General features: G+C 42.5%; 1 protein-coding gene across 2 annotated transcripts in view; it reads left to right on the plus strand.

The window, feature by feature from the left end:
* The window catches only part of TOLLIP (toll interacting protein), a 119,475-nt gene that overhangs the window by 63,976 nt on the left and 30,675 nt on the right, over window positions 1–24,824 (plus strand). For both annotated transcript variants that reach the window (XM_082269970.1, XM_082269971.1), the window contains exons 2-5: window positions 5,897–6,046; window positions 12,878–13,060; window positions 20,535–20,687; window positions 23,059–23,149. In XM_082269970.1, the coding sequence (XP_082126096.1) occupies window positions 5,897–6,046; window positions 12,878–13,060; window positions 20,535–20,687; window positions 23,059–23,149 (577 nt within the window). The remainder of the gene's footprint in view (window positions 1–5,896; window positions 6,047–12,877; window positions 13,061–20,534; window positions 20,688–23,058; window positions 23,150–24,824) is intronic.

The raw sequence follows: 24,824 nt of genomic DNA on the forward strand, positions 1-24,824 counted from the left end.
CACAAGATTTGCAATAGCAATTGTATGGAACTGGGTATGTTTTATGCAGCCGTTGTTTGAGTGTTCCTTTGCAAATGGGGATTGTAAGAGTTCCGTAGATTGCATACAGCCATGGCCAAAGGTTTTTGAGAATGACACGAATATGTATATTCACAAAGTCTGCTGCTTCATTGTTTTTAGATCTTTTTGTCAGATGTTACTATGATCTACTGAAGTATAGTTACAAGTATTGCATAGGTGTCAAAGGCTTTTATTGTCAATTACATTACGTTTATGCAGAGTCAAGATTTTCAGTATTGACCCCTCTTTTTCAAGACCTCTGCAATTCCCTGGGTATGCTGTCAACCAACTTCTGGGCCACATCCTAACTGATGGCAGCCCATTCTTACATAATTAATGCTTGGAGTTTGTCAGAATTTGTGGGGGGTTTTTTTTTCACCCCCCTCTGGACGATTGACCACAAGATCTCAATGGGATTAAGTTCTGGGGAGTTTCCTGACCACTGACCCAAAGTTTCTATGTTTTGTTCCCCAAGCCACTTATCACTTTCGCTTTATGGCAGTGGTTCTCAACTCGACTAGAATACTGCAATCACTTAGCAGCATATTATATCACCTGTGATGTATTTAAGTTATCTTGAAAACCTGGCCGGTTTGTGGGTCCTGAGGACAGGAGTTGAGTCACTACCTTATGGCAAGGTGCTCCGCCATGCTGAAAAAGGCAATGTTTGTCGCCAAAACTGTTCTTGGATGTTTGGCTGAAGTTGCTCGGTGAGGATGTTTTTGTACCATTCTTTATTTATGGCTGTGTTCCTAAGCCTCTTACTTCTATAGATGTGGTACAAGAGGGACATCTAGTGGTTTCATTGCAAATAACAAATGTTGAGAAATGGCAGGCGTTCTTGCTACAGTTTAGTTACTAAAAACTCAGACCTCCTTTCAAATGAGTTGAAGGCCTTGTTCACATGGGTTTTAGCTTATTTAAGAGCACTGTGTACAGCAGTGTTCATATACAGTGTGTGTGTATGTATATATAACATTGGTGTGTGTGTGTGTGTGTGTGTGTGTGTGTGTGTATATATATATATATATATATATATATATATATATATATATATATATATATATATATATATATATATATATATATATATATATATATATATATATAATGTGTGTATGTATATATATATAATTGTATGTGTATATATATATATATACACACACACACACACACACACGTATAAATATAATTGTGTGTGTGTATGTATGTATATATATATATATATATATATATATATATATATATATATATATATATATATATATATATAATGTATATTTATATATCATATTGCTGTGTGTGATAAAAAAAAAAAAAAGACACGTGTACTATGTATAATTTTGTAATACATTGAATGTTAATGGATTCATCCATGTTTACATACTAAGTAGTGCTGTTCTGTCCAAGTACAACCCCGATTCCAAACAAATTGGGACACACTGTAAAATCTACAAAAAAACTGAATGGTTAGTGACTTGCAAATCTCTCAAGCCCTTATTTTATTATTGAATATTTGTGTTTATCTTATTTGCAAAACATTGCAATCTATTTTTAGGTAGATTTTACACGTTCCAACTTTTTTTGGAATTAGGGTTGTATGTCAGTCTGCTGATTACAATAAAATTGTTTAATGTCACACGAGTGGTGTTCCTGTCGCTAGCTAGTGGCAGGATCACCTTGGAGGATAAATTCTAGCAGTGAAACACCCCCCCCCCCCGCTTACTCGTGCCACTCTTTTACTAGCTGGGTGAGCAAGCTGTCTCACCAGCAACTTACATTTTGAAATCTGGCATTGAAGCAGATGAGTGTTCTCTATTCTTTCTGTAGCAAGAATTCACAATTGATCCATAGATGGGCAGATGTCTCCTGGAGTACAATGGGCTAGGTCACATCTGCCACTCGCCAGACATTGTGGACGTTTTGAGTGCATATCTTGCAATAAATTGTAGAGTAAACTATGCAGTTTTCACTTTTCTTAAATTGACAAGTATTTATATTTGCAAATTACATTCCTTAATGCATGTTGCTTTTTATTAAATGTAAGTGTTGCTATTAACTTTAATTTATGCAGTGGTAGTGTTTTCTGTAGTGCTTTACAGTAGGGTATAAACGTGACGTATAGTATTAAGAATAAAGACCATAAGGCTCCGTTCACATCTAGGCGTTTTGGGGCGTTTTTGGGGAGTTTTTCTGCTCTAGGATCAGCTCTCAAAACGCCCAATAAGACAAATCCTATTCATTTCAATGGCCCCTGTTCACATCTGAGCGTTTTGACGCTGTAAGCAAAACGCCCAACGCTCAAAAAAGTACATGAGCTTCTTTTTGGGCAGATTACAGGCGTTTTCCATTGGTATCTATTCAATCAAAAAAACGCCTGCACAAAAAACGCGTGTAAAAATCGCGGTAAAAAAGGCGCGAAAACGCTACGCTCAGTTTTGAATGTAGCCTTAAGAAAATGAAAGGTGTAAGGGCCCAGAATCCGTTTCTGTAAACACGAGGTCTCCATTTCTACCGCAGTATACATAAATACTTACTTTACTTTAAAAAAAAAAAAAAAAAGTTGATCAAAGGCAAAAAACTGCTAATGTCCACCTCAAAAAGCTTTTATTTTCAGTCCGGTCTACTAGATGCGGATTCAGAAGAGTTCATATTTTTAGTGTCAGTGTTGACTGCTTGCCCGCATATGGCTTGGTGTACCATCCTGATTCAGTGAAGAATTAACAAGTTTACAAATGCTTTCCATTCATCCCTGCCATTTTTGACAAACCAATTTAAATTTTAGGGCTCATGCACACAGGGTATTTGCTTTTCTTGCGCCAAAATTCTTGGCACTTCCCGCCGGCTGGATGTCCTGTGATGTCCTGGACTTTGAGTGGAGATATCTGGGTGATGGGTGCAGCTGCAGGCATCATTCAGCTATCTTTTTTTTCTTTCCTGTCGGCGATTCCCTGCACAGTAAAAACAATCCTAGTGGCTGTTCAGTTTTTTTTTTTTTTTTACAGGCGATGGTAGGGGAGGTCCACCCTCCCGCCACCCCCCCCCGGTGCTTCTACTGGCTAGCCCGTGCCATTGGCGAGCCGGAGAATGAATTGACTGGCGGCAGACTTTTACCATAGAAAATACAGTGGACCAGCTGGTTCCCTGCAGTCTCTGACCTTTGGAGGCCAGGCGCAGCGTTATGACATCGCGTCTTAGGGCTCTTTCACACGGAGCGGACTGCATTGCGATCCGCTCCGGCACTCCGTGTGCCCACATATCATCCTATCCATTTGCGGATGATATGCGGACATAATGTAAGTCTATGGGCATTGTAGATGTCAGCGGATGACACCGCTGACATCCGATTTTCCTTCCTTTTCGTTTTTTGAACGTAGGAAAAATAGGGTTCTGTTCCGTTTTTTGGAACGGAACAGAACTGAAAGGAAGGAAATCGGATGTCAGCGGATGGTATTCCGCTGACATCCGCAATGCCATTGACTTACATTATGTCCGCAAATCATCCGCAAAAAAATAGGATGATTTGCGGACATACGGAGCGCCCGTGTGAAAGGGCCCTTAGGTTTGTTTTTTTTAACAGAAAAGGCTGAGATATTCTTCTTTTTTCTAAGAGGACCTGTCATGTCCTATTCCTATTACAAGGGATGTTTCATTTTTTTTTTTTTTTTTTATTACTTTTATTCCCATTACATTATTCCCCATTCCCATTTATTCCCTTTACAAGGAATGTAAAGGGAAAGTATAAATAAAAAAAAAAATTAAAAGCGCCCTGTTCCCGAGTGCTTTGTATGCAGAAGCGAACACATATGTATGTCGCGCCCACATATATAAATGGCGTTCAAACCACACGTGAGGTTTCGCCACGAATGATAGAGCGAGAGCAACAATTCTAGCACTAGACCACCTCTAACTCTAAATGGGTAACCTGTGAAAATTTTGAAAGCGTCGCCTATGGAGATTTTTAAGTACCGAAGTTTGACGCCATTTCCACGCAATTTTAAAGCATGACATGTTGGGTATCTATTTACTCAGCGTAACATCATCTTTCACATTATGCAAAAAAAAGTGGGCTAAGTCTAGCAAAAAAAATTAGGATTTTTACATGTAGGAGAGCCAGAATTGGCCTGATATGGAAGTGGTTAAATGCGTCTAAGGCTGTGTATTGCAATACCATTTAGGCGTCAAGCATATTAAATTTTATTCTGCCCATTGAAGGCCTTCAGTGTTTTTTCAGTTTTTCAGCGTTTTAAACGCCCTTTTGATGTGGTTATTTTATTTCACTTTTTTTCTAGTTTCTAAATACTCCTCTTCTAAAACACCTGTAAATGCCTATGTGTACTTGGCCACACATGCCTTTTATAGGATGGAAAAATAAAATTGTCTGTAAAAGCAGCATTTTTAAGCCCAGTATGTATCAGGCCTTATTAATAGAAAGGGGTGTAGCAAAAAAGGAAAAAATTTTCAGTAATTTTTTTTTTTTTTTTCAAATAACCTTTTCCTTATGCTAGACAGTTTAAATAAGAGTGCAAAGAACACAGCTGTGTTGGAAAAAAAAAAATTCAGCATTAATAAATACCCTAAATATTGTAATGAAAACTTTTCTTACAGTGTAAAGCATCTTCATCTATGTCTCTGGGCAGGTATGAGACAAATATCGGCTATTTGGACCCCAGCTGCAGCAGTGGAAAGATCAGCCAGTTACCGCTATATAGGGGACTCTAGAACCCCCCCCCCCCCCTCATTCTTTTGTCAGGCCTAGTTTTACCATGGAAACATTTTGTCACTAAATGACTTGCAACTTTTTTCAAGAAACCATTTAACTGGGAGGATGAGAAAGTGTAGTTGCGTGTAGCACTTGGTTATATTTTTTTATTTTCTTGTATCTCTGTTCTTATTGACATTGAGGGATATATTGGCCCTTCTACATTTAATAAACAAATTAACTGTAGTCTTAAGTTTTCTTGATAGATTCACCTGATCACAAAAAAATTGTAGTCAAAAGTGGAATGATCGACACTGTATGATCGGCACTGGAATGTTCCCAAACGGTCGTGGTTTACTACCGTTTTCTGGGTGTCATGGAATAATTGAAGCTGTCCTACTACAGGCCTTGCTCAACAGGCCAGAACTTGTCTACCCAGCCCTCTTCTGTTTATTTTAGAGAATGTTCTGCTGATGTGAACTCTGTGTCTGATCAGTAAGGAATGCTGTCCTTCCCTCCCCACGTCCTTTATTACTCTATCAGTGCAGTACAGTAAGGTTGTTGTATGATTCATTATTGGAAAGAGCTTCACCTGGAGCTACTATCACTTGTGGGGAAGGGTAGGGCTGAACTGCGTACGTCTTTCATTTAGTCACACAGGTTATTTTTTATGAAGAAGAGGTAAGACACTAGACATTCTCTTTCCCTACAATATTCATATTTATTTGTATACGGATATTTTTATAGAATTGAGCCATTCGGCTCTCTATTAAAGAGTTTTATTCCCGCAGGAGATAGGTGGTTTTCTGACTCTAGAACAGGGGTCTTCACACTATGGCCCTCCAGTTGTTCAGGAACTACAATTCCCATCATGCCTGCTCAGATCTGTGAATGTCAAGCTTTACAAAGCCTCATGAGATGTGTAGTTCTGCAACAGCTGGAGGGCCATAGTTTGAAGATCCCTGCTCTAGAAAGTGCATGGCAGCCTATTAAAAATCATCTTTAAACTGGAGTCTGATTGGTTTCTAGGTTTGTGTGTTTTATATTTTCACTGCTCGTATGTTAGTGTTGCTTGTAGTGAATTCAGTGCAGCACAACTGGTATATAATGTTTCTCCCTTTTTTCTGTGTGCAGGTGTTTATTGGTGAACTCCCCCAGGACTTTCTGCGCATCGCACCCACCCAACAGCAACAGCAAATCCAATTGGATGCCCAGGCTGCTCAGCAGCTTCAGTACGCAGGATCAATGGGGACGATGGGCCGAGTCAGCATCACTGTAGTGCAGGTAGGTAACTTATGGTGCTAGGTAATTGATATTTGTATATGGTGTGTGTATATATGACTTGATTTTAAAGGTTAACTTGGCTTAAAAAAAAAAGAAAGTAAATAGGATGCCTTTATAAGAGTTTAATTCCTTAGCAAAGCCTGCAAACTTTATTGTGAACTACCCCACACTGCTGCTGCCATTACCATCACTTCCTGTGGTCTCTTGATGTGGGCAGATGGGTGGGTTTGCTTGGAGCTGTCCTCATTCGATTTTTTTTCTTTTTAACAATATTCCTATTTGTATAAAGATCTTTTCATAGCATTTAGACATTCCGCATGGCTTTAAAGAGTTTTATGAAGTCCTATACCTTTTTCTGTAACAGGTGTAACATACATGGGTATGTGAAGTAGCTTGAGTCTTAACCAAGAGCAAATAGGAAACAAATAGGTTTATCATTGTTGAAAATATTAGTAGCATGGCTGTCATACTGATCCATTAAATTAGAACTGTGGCCTGACTATGGAAATTCAAATATTTACGTATTACTTATCTGAGCCCTCACTGTATCCATTGCTGTTCGTGTCTGCGACTCTTCTTTCCTCTTACGTCTTGGTGTCACAGGCTCTACTGAGGCAGCGGGAGCCACTGTCATTCAAAGCAAGTGATGAGGGAGTGGGAGGACGGGGTCGAGTCCTGCAGTTTGTTTTTATAGATTGCAACAGTGAGGCTTTCAGTGGGAAGGGGAGGAGCGCTGGTGGGGTACTCAAGAATAGGAGGTTTGGGGTTGGAAGCAGGTAAGTATAACATTTGGTTTGCTTTTTGTTTTATCTAAAAAAAAAAAAAAAAAAAGAAAAGCATTTACAATCACTTTAAGCATCCAATAACCTCGGGGATATACAGCTCATTTTGACATCACTGAAGGTAACCTTTTTCTCTCGTATGCTCTGTATAACTGGCTCAGAATGGTTATAGATTTACAGTATCTCACAAAAGTGTGTAACCCCTCACATTTTTGTAAACATTTTATTATATCTTTTCATGTGACAACGGTGAAGAAATTACACTTTGCTACAATGTAAAGTAGTGAGTGTACAGCTTGTTTACAGTGGGTACGGAAAGTATTCAGACCCCCTTAAATTTTTCACTCTTTGTTATATTGCAGCCATTTGCTAAAATAATTTAGGTTCATTCTTCTTCCTCATGAATGTACACATAGCACCCCATACTGACAGAAAAACACAGAATTGTTGACATTGTTGCAGATTTATTAAAAAAGAAAAACTGAAATATCACATGGTCCTAAGTATTCAGACCCTTTGCTCAGTATTTAGTAGAAGCCCCCTTTTGATCTAATACAGCCAGGAGTCTTTTTGGGAAAGATGCAACAAGTCTTTCACACCTGGATTTGGGGATCCTCTGCCATTCCTCCTTGCAGATCCTCTCCAGTTCTGTCAGGTTGGATGGTAAACGTTGGTGGACAGCCATTTTTAGGTCTCTCCAGAGATGCTCAATTGGGTTTAAGTCAGGGCTCTGGCTGGACCATTCAAGAACAGTCACGGAGTTGTGAAGCCACTCCTTCGTTATTTTAGCTGTGTGCTTAGGGTCATTGTCTTGTTGGAAGGTAAACCTTCGGCCCATTCTGAGGTCCAGAGCACTCTGGAGAAGGTTTTTGTCCAGGATATCCCTGTACTTGGCCGCATTCATCTTTCCCTCGATTGCAACCAGTCGTCTTGTCCCTGCAGCTGAAAAACACCCCCACAGCATGATGCTGCCACCACCATGCTTCACTGTTGGGACTGTATTGGACAGGTGATGAGCAGTGCCTGGTTTTCTCCACACATACCGCTTAGAATTAGGCCAAAAAGTTCTATTTTGGTCTCATCAGACCACAGAATCTTATTTCTCACCATCTTGGAGTCCTTCAGGTGTTTTTTAGCAAACTCCATGCGGGCTTTCATGTGTCTTACACTGAGGAGAGGCTTCCGTCGGGCCACTCTGCCATAAAGCCCCGACTGGTGGAGGGCTGCAGTGATGGTTGACTTTCTACAACTTTCTCCCATCTCCTGACTGCATCTCTGGAGCTCAGCCACAGTGATCTTTGGGTTCTTCTTTACCTCTCTCACCAAGGCTCTTCTCCCCCGATAGCTCAGTTTGGCCGGACGGCCAGCTCTAGGAAGGGTTCTGGTCGCCCCAAACGTCGTCCATTTGAGGATTATGAAGGCCACTGTGCTCTTAGGAACCTTAAGTGCAGCAGAAATCTTTTTGTAACCTTGGCCAGATCTGTGCCTTGCCACAATTCTGTCTCTGAGCTCTTCAGGCAGTTCCTTTGACCTCATGATTCTCATTTGCTCTGACATGCATTGTGATCTGGAAGGTCTTATATAGACAGGTGTGTGGCTTTCCTAATCAAGTCCAATCAGTATAATCAAACACAGCTGGACTCAAATGAAGGTGTAGAACCATCTCAAGGATGATCAGAAGAAATGGAAAGCACCTGAGTTAAATATGAGTGTCACAGCAAAGGGTCTGAATACTTAGGACCATGTGATATTTCAGTTTTTCTTTTTTAATAAATCTGCAACAATGTCAACAATTCTGTGTTTTTCTGTCAGTATGGGGTGCTATGTGTACATTCATGAGGAAGAAGAATGAACCTAAATGATTTTAGCAAATGGCTGCAATATAACAAAGAGTGAAAAATTTAAGGGGGTCTGAATACTTTCCGTACCCACTGTAACAGTGTAAATTTGCTTTCCCTCCAAAATAATTTGACACACAGCCATTGTTTGTCTAAACCCTTGGCAACAAAAGTGAGTACATCCCTAAGTGAAAATGTCCAAATTGGGCCCAACGTGTCAATATTTTGCCTGGCCACTATTATTTTCCACCCCTCCCTAACCCTTTTGGTTAATGGGCATGGAGTGCACCAGAGCTTCACAGGTTGCCACTGTAGTCCTCTTCTACCCCTCCATGACATCATGGAGCTGGTGAATGTTAGAGACCTTGCGCTCCTCCACCTTCCATTTGAGGATGCCCCACAGATGCTCAATCGGGTTTAGGTCTGGAGACATGCTTGGCCAGTGCATCACCTTTACACTTAGCTTCTTTAACAAGGCAGTGGTCGTCTTGGAGGTGTGTTTGGGGTTGTTATGTTGGAATACTGCCCTGCGGCCTATGAAAAAGGTGTTCTGTTCAAGGGTCAGAACTAAGGTTTGGTTAAATGGTCAGTACACAAATTTAGGGATTCAAAAGTAAAATGTAAATCCTAGCAATTTATTTGTAAATAATTTTTCTTGTGATTACAACACCGTACAGATATTGGCTTTGCCTTATAGTATGTGACCAGTATAAACATAAAAAACAAGACATACAACGTAAAACATTTAACAATTAACAGGGTACTGGCCGGTGCATAATAAATGACATCACTGGGCTATTATTAATCAGTATACTTTCTAGCGGTGTACACCGTGTCTTTATCCTTCCTGCGATGTGTGTCTGTGGGCTTGTGGGGGAAAAAAAAGAGACTAATAGTCAATCGTTTTTTGCTAAATGAAGCAGGGTGAGTGGGGGTTCACAGTGGTGGGTAGCTGAGATAATTTCTCCTCTAAATAGCATCATTTACACGATCCGAGGGTACGGCAGAGTATTCCTCCTTTTTGTTCCGAGTCTGTATTGTGACTCGTGATCAGGTCTGCAATTGCCTTGATTCAGAACTCCTTCCCTCTTATAGTGTAAGTGAAGTATCAGGATTCAGCGGTTCATTGGTTGGGGATGTTTCATTTTGGTGTTATAAATGTCTTTTATGGGTTGGTTGTTTTGGAGGTTTGCAGAGCATGTGGATGTCTCCTTTTATATTTGCGGCATTAATGGTGGGGTGTCAGGTGGTTTAAAGTCTACCACCGATTCTTGGGGACTATGCAGAGTGTGTGCCTGTGTTCATCCAATGCAGGATGCCTTAGTGGTTTGCTCCGTCTCGTCAGAGACACTCTGTCAGCCGAACGGCTGAATCTTCACCCCTCTTCCTGGATGGTGTAGTGTTATCACTTACCTGACCTCCGACCCATTGCCGCACTGCTCTGGTTTCCGTCCTCCGCTGAGATGCCGCTGAAGTGCCTGGTGCGTGTGCTGGTCCCGAACCTCCAGCTCCCGCTGGCTCCCCCCGCCGTCCACGTCTGTGACACTGCTCGTTGCTCCGGCGGTAAAGATGACGTCAACGCGTTTCGCTTCTCCGATTGGCGTAGCTTCGTCTTCGTATTATTTTAATACAGGGACCTATAATAGCAATCTATAACCATATGCTCCTTACCCTTACCTTATATGCCCTGCGGCCTAGCCTGTGAAGGGAGGGGATCATGCTCTGCTTCATTATGTCACAGTACATGTTGGCATTCATGGTTCCCTCAATGAACTGTAGTTCCCCAGCGCCAGCAGCACTCATGCAGCCCTAGGCCATGACACTCCCACCACCATGCTTGACTGTAGGCAAGACACGCTTGTCTTTGTACTCCTCACCTGGTTGCTGCCACACACACTTGACACCATCTGAACCAAATAGGTTTATCTTGGGCTCATCACCACAGGTCATGGTTCCAGTAATCCATGTCCTTAGTCTGCTTGTTTTCAGCAAACTGCGGGCTTTCTTGTGCATCTTTAGAAAAGGCTTACTTCTTGGACGACAGCCATGCAAAACAATTTGATGCAGTTTGCAGAGTATGGTCTGACCCACCCCCCACCCCTTCAACCTCTGCTGCAGTGCTAGCAGCACTCATGTCTATTTCCCAAAGACAACCTCTGGATATGACGCTGAGCACGTGCACTCCTCTTCTTTGGCCGACCACGGCGAGGCCTGTTCTGAGTGGAACCTGTCCTGTTAAACCTCTGTATGGTCTTGGCCACCATGCTGCAGCTTAGTTTCAGGGTCGGGCAATCTTCTTATAGCCTAGGGGCCATCCTTATGTAAAGCAACGATTTTTTTTTTTTAGTTCCTCAGAGTTCTTTGCCATGAGGTGCCATGTTGAACTTCAAGTGACCAGTATAAGAGAGTAAGAGTGATAACACCAAATTTACCACACCTGCTCCCCATTCACACCTGAGACCTTGTAACACTAACGAGTCATATGACACTGGGGAGGGAAATGGCTAATTTGGCCCAATTTGGACATTTTCACTTAGGGGTGTACTCACTTTTGTTGCCAGCGGTTTAGACACTAATGGCTGTGTGTTGAGTTATTTTGAGGGGACAGCAAATTTACACTGTTAGGCTCCATGTACACGGGACGTTGTTAAAAGTCCCTTTTGAATGCTGGAATTTTTAGGACGTTTGAAACGTCCGTTCGGTCGCGTTTGTACCCGCGTTTAGCGGGCGTTTAGCAGCGTTTGCGGGCGTTTGCGTTTAGAAGCGTTCCTAGAGGTCAAAAAAATTATTCCCCTTTAAAATGGAAAAACGCGAACGCTAAACGCGGGTCATCGCGTTCGGACGCGTGTGTGCGTTTGAAACACCGGGAAACACACGTTCGAACGCAAATAATTGCGTTCTAAAAACAGTCCCTGAACGCAACTGCCTGCAAATGACTGTAAACGACCTGGTGTACATGGACAGATAAGATAAAATGTAGATGGGTTCAGGGGCTTCTGAAAAAAACGCCCAACTGCTCCTAAACGGCCATTTCCAGCGTCCCGTGTACATGGAGCCTTATACAAGCTGTACATTCACTACTTTACATTGTAGCAAAGTGTCATTTTTTTTTCAATATTGGCACATGAAAAGATATAATAAAATATTTACAAAACTTTTGTAAGATACTGTACATTCCTAAAGAGATTTTGCATGTGTTAAAAGTGAATAAAATAAAGCAGAACCTTTTTTCTAAGAAGTCACCCTGTTGAGCTACATATGCTCTGCTTTGTAGTCACAAAATTGCGACGCTATACAGTTTGCTTAAGCTTAAAAGATGGTACATGTAGAATTTAATTTACTGTCCTTGTTTTATTCTGTTAAGAAATTCCAAGATCTTTCCTATGCTGACTTTGACAGATGTCATTGGCTATCTGTGGACCCCCATTCATGTCTGTGAATAAAGATTTACATGGAGCACACTGCATGTCAACATAAATCTGCATATTGAGAGATGAATAAACTGAATTCCTGATCTGCTGACCTGCTCTGAAATGCAGTATGCCCTGTGATAACATTTGTTCATATTATAAAAGTGCTGCAAAATGCCATTGACTGCGGAATCTTTACACCCTTACAGTGCAGTGGGTTGAGAATTCTATAGCAAGACACATTATCATTTAATCCTTTGCATACTGCTATATGCTAAAATGCATACCTAACAAGTTATGAAATACATAGGAGGCTCCATTAAACCTTATAAAATGGTTTCCAGACACTGACATGACAGTAGAGCTCTTTACTGCTCAATGCCTTGCAACAGGTGTATTAACAATAGCTGTATAGCTCACCAGCTTGCCTCACATACAGGTATTAACAGATCACCAAAGTCTCTGCTTTAGCACCAATCTATCTAGCTGTGAGAAACACGCATACATTCTCTGGTACCCTGCAGTAAAAGGTTCTGAAATGCATGTGGTGCTCTGGGGAGGAGGAGCTGCACACAAAGATTTTTCCTAATGCATAGAGTGCATGAAGGTAAAAAATGTAATCTCCTGCCTTTAGAACCATTTTAATGTCCTATATGATATGCTGGACCAGCAAACCTAGAGGCAGGACATGAGCAGGAAGCGCTCATCTGGTTTTCTATTCCATCAACAAGTATTCGATTCTGTACCTGATAACCATCCTTGTAGCTGTGTATCATATAATTTAATAATTCCTGTCTTTAGGCCAAGCTTGCGAAGAACTATGGTATGACACGAATGGATCCATACTGCAGGATACGTTTGGGGTATGCGGTGTATGAGACTCCCACAGCACATAATGGTGCCAAAAATCCCAGATGGAACAAAGTGATCCAGTGTACTGTGCCTCCAGGAGTCGATTCCTTCTACCTGGAAATCTTTGATGAGGTTAGAATAAGTGTTGCATGTAATAAACCCACGTCTTTACACCCACAGCCTCGCATTATACAATTTTTGTATAAGTACATGAAAGCTTGCTTTTTTTATTTCTTTGCCCTGACCATTCTTTAAAGTGTTACTAAACCCAAGACCCTGCATTCACTATATCTGGTCTCCCACAGTACATCGATCATGGAAATGCATCAGCAGTTAGAGCAGTCCTGTGACTTCTGTGAGTGTCTGGTTAAAGTTTGTGGGAGGAGTTTTCATTCTCCCATGATTGTCCAATGAGAATGCAGGACCCCTGACCCTCTGGACAGTGCTGATGGGCCCTGTGCTGATCATACACTCTCCCAAGAGAAAAAAAAAAAAAAACTCTCTAGCAAAACACACCTAACTGAGTCCGTGTAAGAAGGAGATGATCAGAGGAGAAGGGATTGAACAGCCTTTTCAGACAATGCAGAGGATCAACCCCTTAAGGTTCCACAGTGAGAATAACAAGCAAGCTTTACTGCATATACAGACTGATTTTACTGTTGTGAGTTTAGTAACACTTAACTGCTTCCTGGTATCACTGCTTCAGGCCTTGGATTGAAGTAGTGATTAGGGCTGCAACTAACGATTATTTTAATAATCGATTAGTTGCCGATTATTTTTCGATTAATCGGATAAAATAATAAAAAAACTCAATGTGCCTTTTTTTTCATTTATTTAAAATAATAATGAGCAAACAGTGTAAGTGCCGGTTCACACTTGTGCGATGCTGGAAGGCTGCGTATTCGCAGCCTGTTCCCGCATCGCATCTGCACAAGAGGCAGTTCACACTGCCGTATGCAATACGCAGGGGGTGTCAATTAAATGTTAACGACACCCCCAGTTTGATCGCATATCGCAGTGCGATCTGACAGTTCGCACAGGATCGGATCGCACAAGTGTGAACCACTGTGCGATCCGATCCTGATGCGGCTGAAAAAAAGGGTCATGTGCGACTTTGTGCGGGTGCAGTGCGAATCAGCGCACCCGCAGTAGTGTGAACCAGCACTTAGTGCCGGTTCACACTTGTGCAGTTTGCGAGATCGCATGTAATTCGGAGCGCACTGCTCCTAAATTACATGCGATCTCATGTGCGGATGCGAGTTCAGCAGTTCATCAGTTCATACACTTTGTATGGCTGAATTCGCAGCACATCCGCAGCAAACTCGCACATGAGGCATTTTTTGAGCCGCCTCAGGATCGGATCGCACAGTGGTTCACAGTTGTGCGATCCGATTCTGTGCAAACTGTCAGATCGCACTGCGATATGCGATCAAACTGGGGGTGTCATTAACATTTAATTGACACCCCCTGCATATCGCATATGGCAGTGTGAACTGCCTCTTGTGCGGATGCGATGCGGGAACACGCTGCATATTCGCAGCCTTCCCGCATCGCACAAATGTGAACCGAGCCTTATACCAAAACTTTTTTTTTTTTTTTTCTTAATTAAGCTCCTATATACTGTAAATAATATAATAAATGCTTATCTAGATAAAAGAGTTAATATTCCTTATAAGGTGCAATATTATAATAGAAAAATAAGTGAATAAAAACATCCCTGTCAGCCATAGATATGAAATAGGCAGCATAGAAAGACCCCCTATATGTGCTATATGGACGTTTTTAATCACTTATTTTTCTATTAGAATATTGCACTTTATAAGGAATATTAACTTTTATCTGGAGAAGCTTTTATTATATTTTTTGGTGGGCTGCATTGCATTGACAGTCACAGGACACTGTAGCTCTAATCTCGGCACTCACGTTCTGCTGCTTCTCTCCTCTTTCCTGCCTCACCTCGAGCTGCTGACTCACTGACATCAGCAAGAGGGCGGAGAGGAAAGGAGGGGGGAGGGGGGAGGAGGGTGGAAGTCACGGAAGTGCAGAGCTGTGTGAGAGAGAGACAGTGAATGCAGCCGTCGGCTTCACAGAGCAGACAGCTCGCTGACAGGCGGGGAAACTTCACAAAGCAGCACAACTAATCGACGGAGCAACTAATCGATAATGAAATGTAATTATCAATTATTATCGATTTAGTCGATTAGTTGTTTCAGCCCTAGTAGTGATACCAGGATTGTGGCTGAAGCTGCAGTCATTATGTTCTCAAAATTTGCAGCTGGTTATGGGCTTTCCTGCACAAGTGATTCGAGGGACTGTACAGCGGCTTGATCACTTCTATAGAGCGCAGAAAGTTCCGCATCCTCGGGATCGAGGGTATGGGCAGCAAGAGCACAGTATGTTACACAGTTAGTGACAGGGTGGCTGCAATACTTTTAAATAGCTTGTCACAGCCATGTCTTAGTATGTTATAGCTAAAAGCAAAATATGCAAACCTTCCAGTCCTAAATGGGTTTGGGTGCATAATGGCCCATTCTGTGTGCATAGCTCTTCCCTCTGTTGGGGGTGCATTGCCCTTCCCCCCAGGTCTGGCCTGAACTTGATGCACATTGCTGTGCTACAGAGAGGCACACCACAGTTCCCAGCTACTACTCTACTTCAGTTTGGGGCTCAGGCTCTTGCATCAGCCTTCACCAGGTATTCCAGCAGCTTCAGGACGGGGATACAACAGCTGCACCCTTCTGCTCCACAACAACAGTCTTTGTACTGAACAAGGTTATAGGTACCCCATGGGGTGGGGGTCTCCTCACTGTATTGGGGAACTTTAGACAGATGGGAAATAGGACAAGGGGCAGGCAGCACTCACTGGGCACAAGACCAAAGGGTGAGGTTGTTCAGGATTTCTCTCAGAACTGTGTGAGTTGTCGGGACTAAGGTCCAGAGACCCAGGTGTAGTCTCCCCTTTATCTCCTCAGGTACTTCTTGTAACTAAAGGAATTTTCTGCCTCCATGGCAAACCCAATGAGGAATGTTTCTGCTTTCATGGAAATGGCAAGATGTGCATGGCGTAAGCACCGCCATTCAGCATTGCCTTTTTAAGTGATCATCTGCCTCGTTTATAGTGAGGAGAAGGAAGAAATTGACGTGGGAAGTGAATCTGTATAGTCTGAGAACTCCTACCAAGAGGATGGGAATTTGCCATTTATCTCTCCCAAACTAAAAGTGAACACTTAGCCTGCATTCATGCCTGAGCAAAGCCTAAGCAGAATGTCTTCCTGGTGATTTTGAAATGTTTTTTTTCAGGTGTTTTTCAGACCTATTAAAAGCATTTTTTCATGTGTTAAAAAAAACAAACAAAGCTCATGTACTCTGTCGTCCTATGCTAAAAAAAAAAAATTATTTCTGCATAATCAGGTGTAGTAAGGCAAAGTCAGACATAGGGAAAATGTTTGAATGGGGAAAAATGCTTTGGATGGCGTGATAGTCTGTTTAAAGTAAGAACCATTGTTTATGTGTTGGAATATTTGGGTTTGGTACCTCCCTTTTTGTATATTGTTGACCCAGTTTTAAATCGCAATGACACAGCTCTCACTTAAAGATTTTAAATCAGACCTGATAGCTTTCAGAGTGGAATGAGATAAGATTGCCCTTGTCCCTTTTGTTTGCCAACACAGTGGAATCATTGGCCATTGCTATTCGTGTAATTCTGATATTTAGGGCATATTGTGTGTATCTCAAGAACATAAGTGTGCACTTTTTTCGTGGCTGACGTGTCAACATACAAAACCTCTCCTCACACAATTTTACCTAATTTTACTTAAACTTTTGAACTTCTATTCACAGATATCAGGAATTGTGGTGGACAAGAATTAATCTATAGCTTTAAACTTTAGCCTACCTCCCGTATAGTCACACTACTTCAAACTAATTTTGAATTCAAGGGGGGATTATAATTTTTTTTTTTTTTCCACCAAGCTATCTGTGATAAACCATGACCGCTTATATTAATGCTTATATGGCTATTGTATATGTTTTTTTTGTCATTTTCTTGGTTATGTCTTATCTATCCTACTGATGTTATGGTACAGTTATGTGTAATGTTGGATCAATCCTGTTAAAAAAAAATGTAATAAACAGATTGAAATATAATGTAGGAACCATTGCCACCTGCTGGACTCAAGGTCACCAACATAGAATCCCCTCCCAAGACTAAGAAACCTAATAGGGGCTTTCTGGTTCACCATTCAGTACAGGTTGGGCTGGAAAGAACTGGCTGAGGCGAGACAAAATGGTTATGCCTCTGAAGAGGTTTGCGCAGCAATACCCAGTGGAGGAAGCCTACCACAAAAAGTTGAAATTGCTATAGTGGATCCAGCTATTTCCTGCCTCAACAAGTACATTACGGTTTCCGTTGAGGATGTCCCAGTCATCAAGTTCTCAGGGTAAAAAAAAGGTTAGAGGCTCTCCTCAAAACCTCTTTTCTCTTTTGTTTATCAACGGACACAATGCTCCATAAATCATAACTACTGGGTTATCTTGCCTCCTCCAGGAGTAGGACTAGGCAGAACAAAAAACACCTGGCTGCGCCTATGGACTGTCCTCAGCTTGGTATATAACCCCCTCTCTGCTCTAGGTTATCAGTTTTAATCTGTCTAGTCAGGAGTACGTGGGTAACCTCAAGAGACGGTCGGACCCCCCTATCTGGATCTGGAGTCTGGTGGGGAGTCCCAGGGCAAAAGATGCAGTGGAGACCACTGTACTTTCCCCCCCCCCCCGCTATCTACATTTTATGGGGGTCCTGGGATAGTGTTTCCTGCCCTGGTAGTCTGAGGGGGGGGGGGTCCCAGTGTAGGGGACCCCTAGGTGCATGCCCTACTGTTTGCAGTGTGGGTATAGTGCAGGGGGGGTCTCAGTGCAGAGTGTGCAGCGAGTCTCCCCTAACGTGTGTCTTACCTTCAAGAGGGGGTCCTGTTGCAGGGGGCACAGGGAAGATCCTGGCAGCATGCTGTAACTGATGGCGCCCATTTTACCTAAGTCTGGCTGGTTTCCAGTTGGTGGCCATGTTTGTGTAGCCCGATGTCAAGGGGGCCATTTTCCCTTAGTCCCGGAGATGCTGGTGATGACCCAAGCCTCTTGGGGATGCTGAAGCTCCTCCTCTTCCTCCTTAGTTTCCTCTTGCTGTGCCCGGAACATATGAACAGGGATGGCATCCATGGTGATGCTGGGCCAGAATTCTCATTGCTCCTCTAATTGGTAGGGTGAGTTCCCCCCCCCCCATGAAAGTGGCAGGTCCCTTGGAACCCCAGCTTCCCATGGTTGCACTGACGGTGGTCCTGCAGTCCTTAGTGTCCAGGGTGGAAGTGGCGTGTGGGGAAAGGCCCAGGAGGAAGCGTCCCCCCGCCTTTTCCTGCTCAGTCTGTCTCATTTGATTCTGAGTCTGATGCCACCATGGACGCAGCCCGTCTAGGGGGGCTTAATATCACACCCCCAGATCCATCCGATTAGTAAGGATGATTCCTCCATGGTCGCAGCAGCGAATTAAAAAGCGCTTGTAGATGCACTTATAACTGCAGTGCGTGAGTCTTTAAAAATGGAGGATGCGGCTGATGTAGCCACGGATTTCGCTGTGTCGTTTGGTACGCATAAGCCACCTCGCACACCAAAGGGGTTTTCCTTATGTGCCTAATTTTGACAGGTTTTTCTGTAAGGGATGGGAACAACCAAAGTTACCCTTTGTGGTCCCCAAACCTTTTGCTGTACGTTACCCTTTTGAGAATTTACTTTTAAAAAAGTGGCCTAGTCTACCCTCCTGTTTCAAGGTTGAACAAAGCTACCATGATCCCAGAAGAGGAATCCCCGTCCTGACCCGGCTGACAGGAAAGTGGAGGCTGTGGCACGCATCATGTTTACTATGGCTGGTTCAACATTGCGGCCAGTCATTGCCTCCGCCCTCATGTCTCAGGCCCGAACTGGATGGGCCAAGCTATTGCGCCAGTGCCTGGGGGTGAGCAGGTCCCTGCTGCTTATGTTGATTTAGCGTACCGGTTGGGCTGCAGTTTGTGATGCAGCTTTGGATACAGCTCCTGTGCTGTCCAAATATTCTGTTTCAGCGGCAGTGATTAGGCGCCTGCTGTGGCTTAATTGGTCCCCAGACCAATTATCTAAGAAAGCTCTCATTGATCTGCCCTTTCAAGATGATCGCCGGTTTGGGACTACCCTGGATGACATTATTAAGGGTATCTGGGAGGGGGGGAGAGTACCTTTCTGCCATAGTCTAGGAAAGGGAAGGAGCCTTGTTGCAGACAGGGGCCCTCCTCAGCACATAGAAATTTTTTTTGAGCTTCTGGGATGGAGAATAAGGGAAATGTATCTTTCAAATCTTCCTCCATAGGTTCCAAGCATCCTTGGTCTGGTAAGCCTAGGGGTAGCTTCCCTGGACCCGCAGACAAGACCCCTAAACATCTGAAGGAAATTGCCTTGGATGTGGTCCAGGCAATTTGGGTGTACCTGGCAGCTACGGAGTCTTTCAGGAAGTCACACTCACTATTTGTTCTCACGGATGGACCTCCAAAAGGGTTGTCCGCCTTCTCTGCGACCATTTTACATATGGATCAGACAGACAGTGGTTCAGGCCTATTCCATCAGGGGTCAGGTTCCTCCTTTCCCTGTCAAGGCGCACTCTATTGGGCCGTTTAGTGCCTCCTGGGCCTTCCGTCATCAGGCGTCAGTGACGCAGGTTTGCAAGGCGGCCACCTGGTCGTCGGTGCACACTTTTACAAAGTTTTATAAAGTGGATGTGTTGGCATCTGCGGATGTTTCCTTTGGCTGCAAGGTTTTACAGGCTGCTGTTTTAAGAGGACCTAATCCTGTTGAGGTTGTATTGTTTTTTTTTTTTTTTTCAGGTGGGCTCCGGTTGTTTGGTTGCGCCCCTGTTGCCTGGTTGGCGAACGTTTAGCCTTGGGAATTTTTTGGTTGTTCCCACCCCTCATGTTTAACATTGCTTTGGGACGTCCCAATGGTTATGAATACTGGAAGCTGTATCAATCAATGAACATAGAAAATGGAGTTTTTGATTTACTGTAAAATCCATTTCTCTGATGTTCATTGACGCAGCACCCACCCCTCTTTGGAGTGTTTATTCTCCTGACACTGCTTGTTACAAAACTGAGTGGCTATAGTGGAGAGAGGGAGTATAGCCCCTGGGACTGCCCATGGGTGTAGCCAGAATTCTTTTCTGCTTAGTGTCCTACTCCTTTGGGGGGCAGTATAACCCAATGGATATGAATGCCAGGAGCTGTGTGTCAATGACCATCAGAGAAATGGATTTTACGGTAAGTCAAAAATCCCATTTTTTTACTTTGCTGTAAAATTCCTTCAAGTACAATGCGTGACAAATGACCATTCTCCCCTTGTGGTCAAGATCTACCAGAGCCTGTGTCCAAAAAAAAAAAAAAAGATTTTTACAAGTAAGTCAGAAACCCTTTATATTAATTTTAAATGTGTAATTAGCTTTTTGCCTGGGACTGTAGAGATTTGGCACTAATGGTCATTCCTGTTTTTTTTTTTTTTTTTTTTATATACCTAACATTGTTAATTTCTAATCATGCAGAGAGCATTCTCAATGGATGACCGCATTGCATGGACACACATCACTATTCCAGAATCATTAAAGGATGGAAAGGTGGTAGATGAATGGTTTAGTCTGAGTGGCAGACAAGGAGATGACAAGGAAGGCATGATCAACCTGGTTATGTCGTACTCGGTGAGAGCTTATTTCCTTTCACTTGCATAATGTTCACATTGATGCTCAGATCTCCAAGATGTATGGTCAGTGGCTTTTATACTGCAGTAGTTTTTAAAATAACCACATCGCTAAATACATCCAGCCAAATTAATCAGATTTGCAAATGTGGGATACCTTCTTTCATTTATTACTTGAAAAGTAATAGGCATTCCACTGAAGGTATATATTCTGTAGAAATCCTAATTTGAAAAGAACTGGTTCTGGAATGGATATCTTCAGTCATATTGGTGGGTAAATGCATGCATCTTGACTAGGGTGCCATATTCCCAAATTCATATATAAAAAAAAACTGAATATTGTAGTAAGGTACATTCTAGCATCCTGGAAAAAGTCAATAATTTATTAGTACCAAAAAAAAAAACACATCTACAAATACCAATATAAGACATAGGTGAACTAAAACGGTTTCATGCATTCGCAAAATGCATAATTTATTGCCTTAACTAGTGTTTTAAAATATTTTCAGTTTTATATTTAAGTCTCATTTAACCAATCAGTAAATGGTCGAAGTGTTTCATAGATACATCCACTTCATTAGGACCAAAGGCGAAATGGGTGGCAAGATATGTAGATTATTACAGGTGTTTATATCGGACTAAAAATCGGGGAAACCCTTCTGATATAGAGAAGTACTATATCACATACAGGCCAGCAGGTAGAAGATGCCATGGCTTAACCACTTGCCTACTGGGCACTTAAACCCCCTTCCTGCTCAGGCCAATTCTCCGCTTTCAGCACTGTCACACTTTGAATGACACTCATTCAACCCTGTGCCCAAATTAAATTTTATTTATATTTTTTTTCAAACAAATAGAGCTTTCTTTTGGTGGTATTTAATCACTACTGGGGTTTTTATTTTTTTGCTGAACAAGCAAAATTTCGAAATTTTGAATGAAAAAAAAAAAAAAGTTATAAAATTTAGCAAACTAGTAGTTTTTCTCCTTCATTGATGTAGGCTGCACTGGTGGCCACTGGCAGGTGGTACTGACCTGCACTGGTAGATGGCGCTGGTGGGCACAGATAGGATTTTCCAGCACAGCAGATTTCGGAGGATTTGTTTAAAAACTTTTTTGGGGATATTATGCACATCTTGCCACCCATTTTGCTATTGCTCCTGATGAATTGGATTTGTCTATGAAATGCTCTTGTAGGAATACATTTCTAAACTATTTCTAAACTATATATAGATGCAAGGTTTTTAAAGCAGCCAAACATTAATAGGATTAATACCATTAGGCTGAAGTTTGCAATGGTCATAGTTAAATAGTACACTTAAAGTGGTTGTAAACCTCAGGCCTGAAATACCAAAAAGGCAAAACCTCTATAGTTTGTACTTGTCTTAATTAACAGCATGAAGTGTCACGTTTGCTGCTTCATTCCTCTGATTTCAGCATGGATCACTTCTGACAAGTTTTCCTAAAACCAGGAGAAAGGTGACAATATGCGGGATCTCCAGCCGATTGACAGCCTTATCTCTGATTCTGTGTGAACGGGGGTGTGTCTCTTCCTTTCTATCCTCTCTCAAAACTCTCTTCACTCAGCTCGGCAGAGTGTAACTTCAGCTGTCCGCCCCCTTTTTTCTCAACTCTCATACATCTGTTATAATCACTTTGAAAAGATATAAAGCACAGGGCTGCATACAGACAGTTACAACTTATGTAGGATGATTTATTTCATCTGTATCACCTGAGGCCAGTTACTAAACTGGGTATATGTAAGGATTTACAACCACATAAAAGCTTGACTTTGTGACTTTTACCTACAAGTAAGCTTATAATAAACCTTTGCGTAAACCAATCAATATACACCTATTAGCATTGTTTTTACCAAAAATATGTAGCAGAATACATATTGGAATAAATGCAAAAATTAGATTTTTAAAAAATTTTTTATTGGGAATGTTTTATAGCAGAAAGTAAAAAAATGTTTGGTGTTTTTCATTTTTTATTTTTTCAGAATCGTGGTTCTTTTTTTGTTTTATAGCACAAAAAATAAAAATAGCAGAGGTGATCAAATACCACCAAAAGAAAGCTCTATTTGTGTGGGGGGGGGGGGGGGGGGTGGTGTTGGTGAAGTGTTTTTTTTTTTTTGGGTACAGCGACAGCGTTGCACGACCGCACAATTGTCAGTTAAAGCAACGCAGTGTCGTATTGCAAAAAATGGCCTAGTCATTAAAACCTTCCGGAGCTGAAGTGGTTAAAGAACACACAACTGCAGTACAAGAAGCAAAACTAACTTCTACATCAAACTTACTTTGTGTTCTATACTTTACTGTACTATCTATTTGTGCTTGTACCTTATGATATTGCTTTTTTTTTTTTTTATTCAGTCTGTGCCAGCCCCAATGTTGATGCAATCTCAACCGGTGGTGTTAATGCCTACAGTCTACCAGCAAGGTGTCGGCTATGTGCCCATAGCAGGTAAATTACCACATTGTATCATAAATGGAATTCTGAGCCTGGTATTGTGTGTGTGTGTGTGTGTGTGTGTGTGTGTGTGTGTCAAGGAATCTAGGTGAGAGTGTGTTCAAAGCAGTAATAAACCCTAAAACAAAAAATGTCTTCCATTGCACCTAACCAAATCTCGTTTTGGTGGCTGCATTGGTTTCCTTTTTTTTTTTTCTTTTAAGGCTTTCATTCTTTATTTTCACTTGCAAATTTAGCCAGTGAGGCTGTTATTTCTCTTTCGTTTATCGACGAACACAGCACTCCATAAATCATAACTACTGGGTTATATTGCCCCCTCCAGGAGTAGGACTAGGCAGAACAAAAAAAGACCTAGCTACGCCCATGGGCTGTCCTCAGCTTTGTATATACCCCCCTCTGCTCTAGGTAATCCAGTTTTAATCTGTCTAGTCAGGAGTAAGGACCTAGCAATTTTTTTTTTTTCCTTCCTTCCATCTTTTTTTTCTCTTGGGAAATCTACAATCAACTGCCGGGCTGGGCGATGGGCTAGATAATCTAGATCTAGTGGTCCCCACAGCCAAGCCAGTGAGCCCGTGCAGACCGCAGCTACGCGCTAGGTCAGCTGCGACATAGCCTCACGGACAGAGGCTGGCCCCACGAGTTAACATCTCGCAGGGTCGCATACTACCGGGCTTGGGTCTGAGTCGCAGCGGTCCCTTGGCCTACAGTTCCCCTACTTCGGTGGCGAGGATTCTGTCTGGAGCTTTACCCGCACCATGGAAGGTTAAGTACAGTCCCCCCTGTCCCCTTTTGGCGTTTTTTTTTTGGGATGGATGGGGGCTATCCTCCAGGGACGGTAAGACCTGCCTGCAGGTTTCCTCCTCCCATCCTTTAAAATCCCTCGGTGACGTCAGGGGGGCAATTTTCCCTTAGTTCAGGAGACGCTGGAGACAGATGAAGCCTTGTCTGAACGGCAAAGCTCCTCATCTTCCTCAGTTTCCTCTTCCTGTGCCCGGGACATATAAACAGGGATGGTGTCCATGGTGATGCTGGGTCCGAATTCTTGCCGCTCCTCCAATCAGTAGGGTCCTTGGTGGTCCCTGTTATCTCTTTTTGCTGATAGGTACCCTGAGCCTTGGGAGGAATCCTTTAGTGGTGCCAAAAGATCGTTTTTGTACTGCAAGGTCTTCCTTTTCCTTATGGAGCCTCAGGGTCAAGCCAGGGCTTGGGGGCGGGGGGGGGGGGGGGCAGGGCCACACTGCTTTTTTTTTTTATGTAGTGGACCATGGGGCTGCAGTTTACTTGTGATGCAGCTATGGCTACCATCTGTGCTGTCCAAACTTTACGATTTAGCGGTGGTGAATAGGCGCATGCTGTGGCTTAAGAATTAAGCCTCTAAGAAAACTCTCATTGATCTGCCCTTTCAAGGCGATCGCCAGTGTGGGGCTACCCTGGGCGACATCATTAAGGGTGTCACGGGGAGGGAAGAGTACCTTCCTGCCATAGTCTAGGAAAGGAGCCTCCTTCTCAGCACATAGAAAATTCTTTTGTGCTTTTGTGCTGTGGCACTGCTTTTGGATGTCCCAGTAGTTATGGTTTATGGAGCTCTGAACGAAAGAGAAAATGGGATGTTTGTACTTACCATGAAATCCATTTCTCTGAGTTCGACGGACACAGAACCCACCCCTCT

The sequence above is a fragment of the Pelophylax lessonae genome (genome assembly GCF_965119305.1).
Source record: "Pelophylax lessonae genome assembly, chromosome: 10".
Classification (NCBI taxonomy): Eukaryota; Metazoa; Chordata; class Amphibia; order Anura; family Ranidae; genus Pelophylax; species Pelophylax lessonae.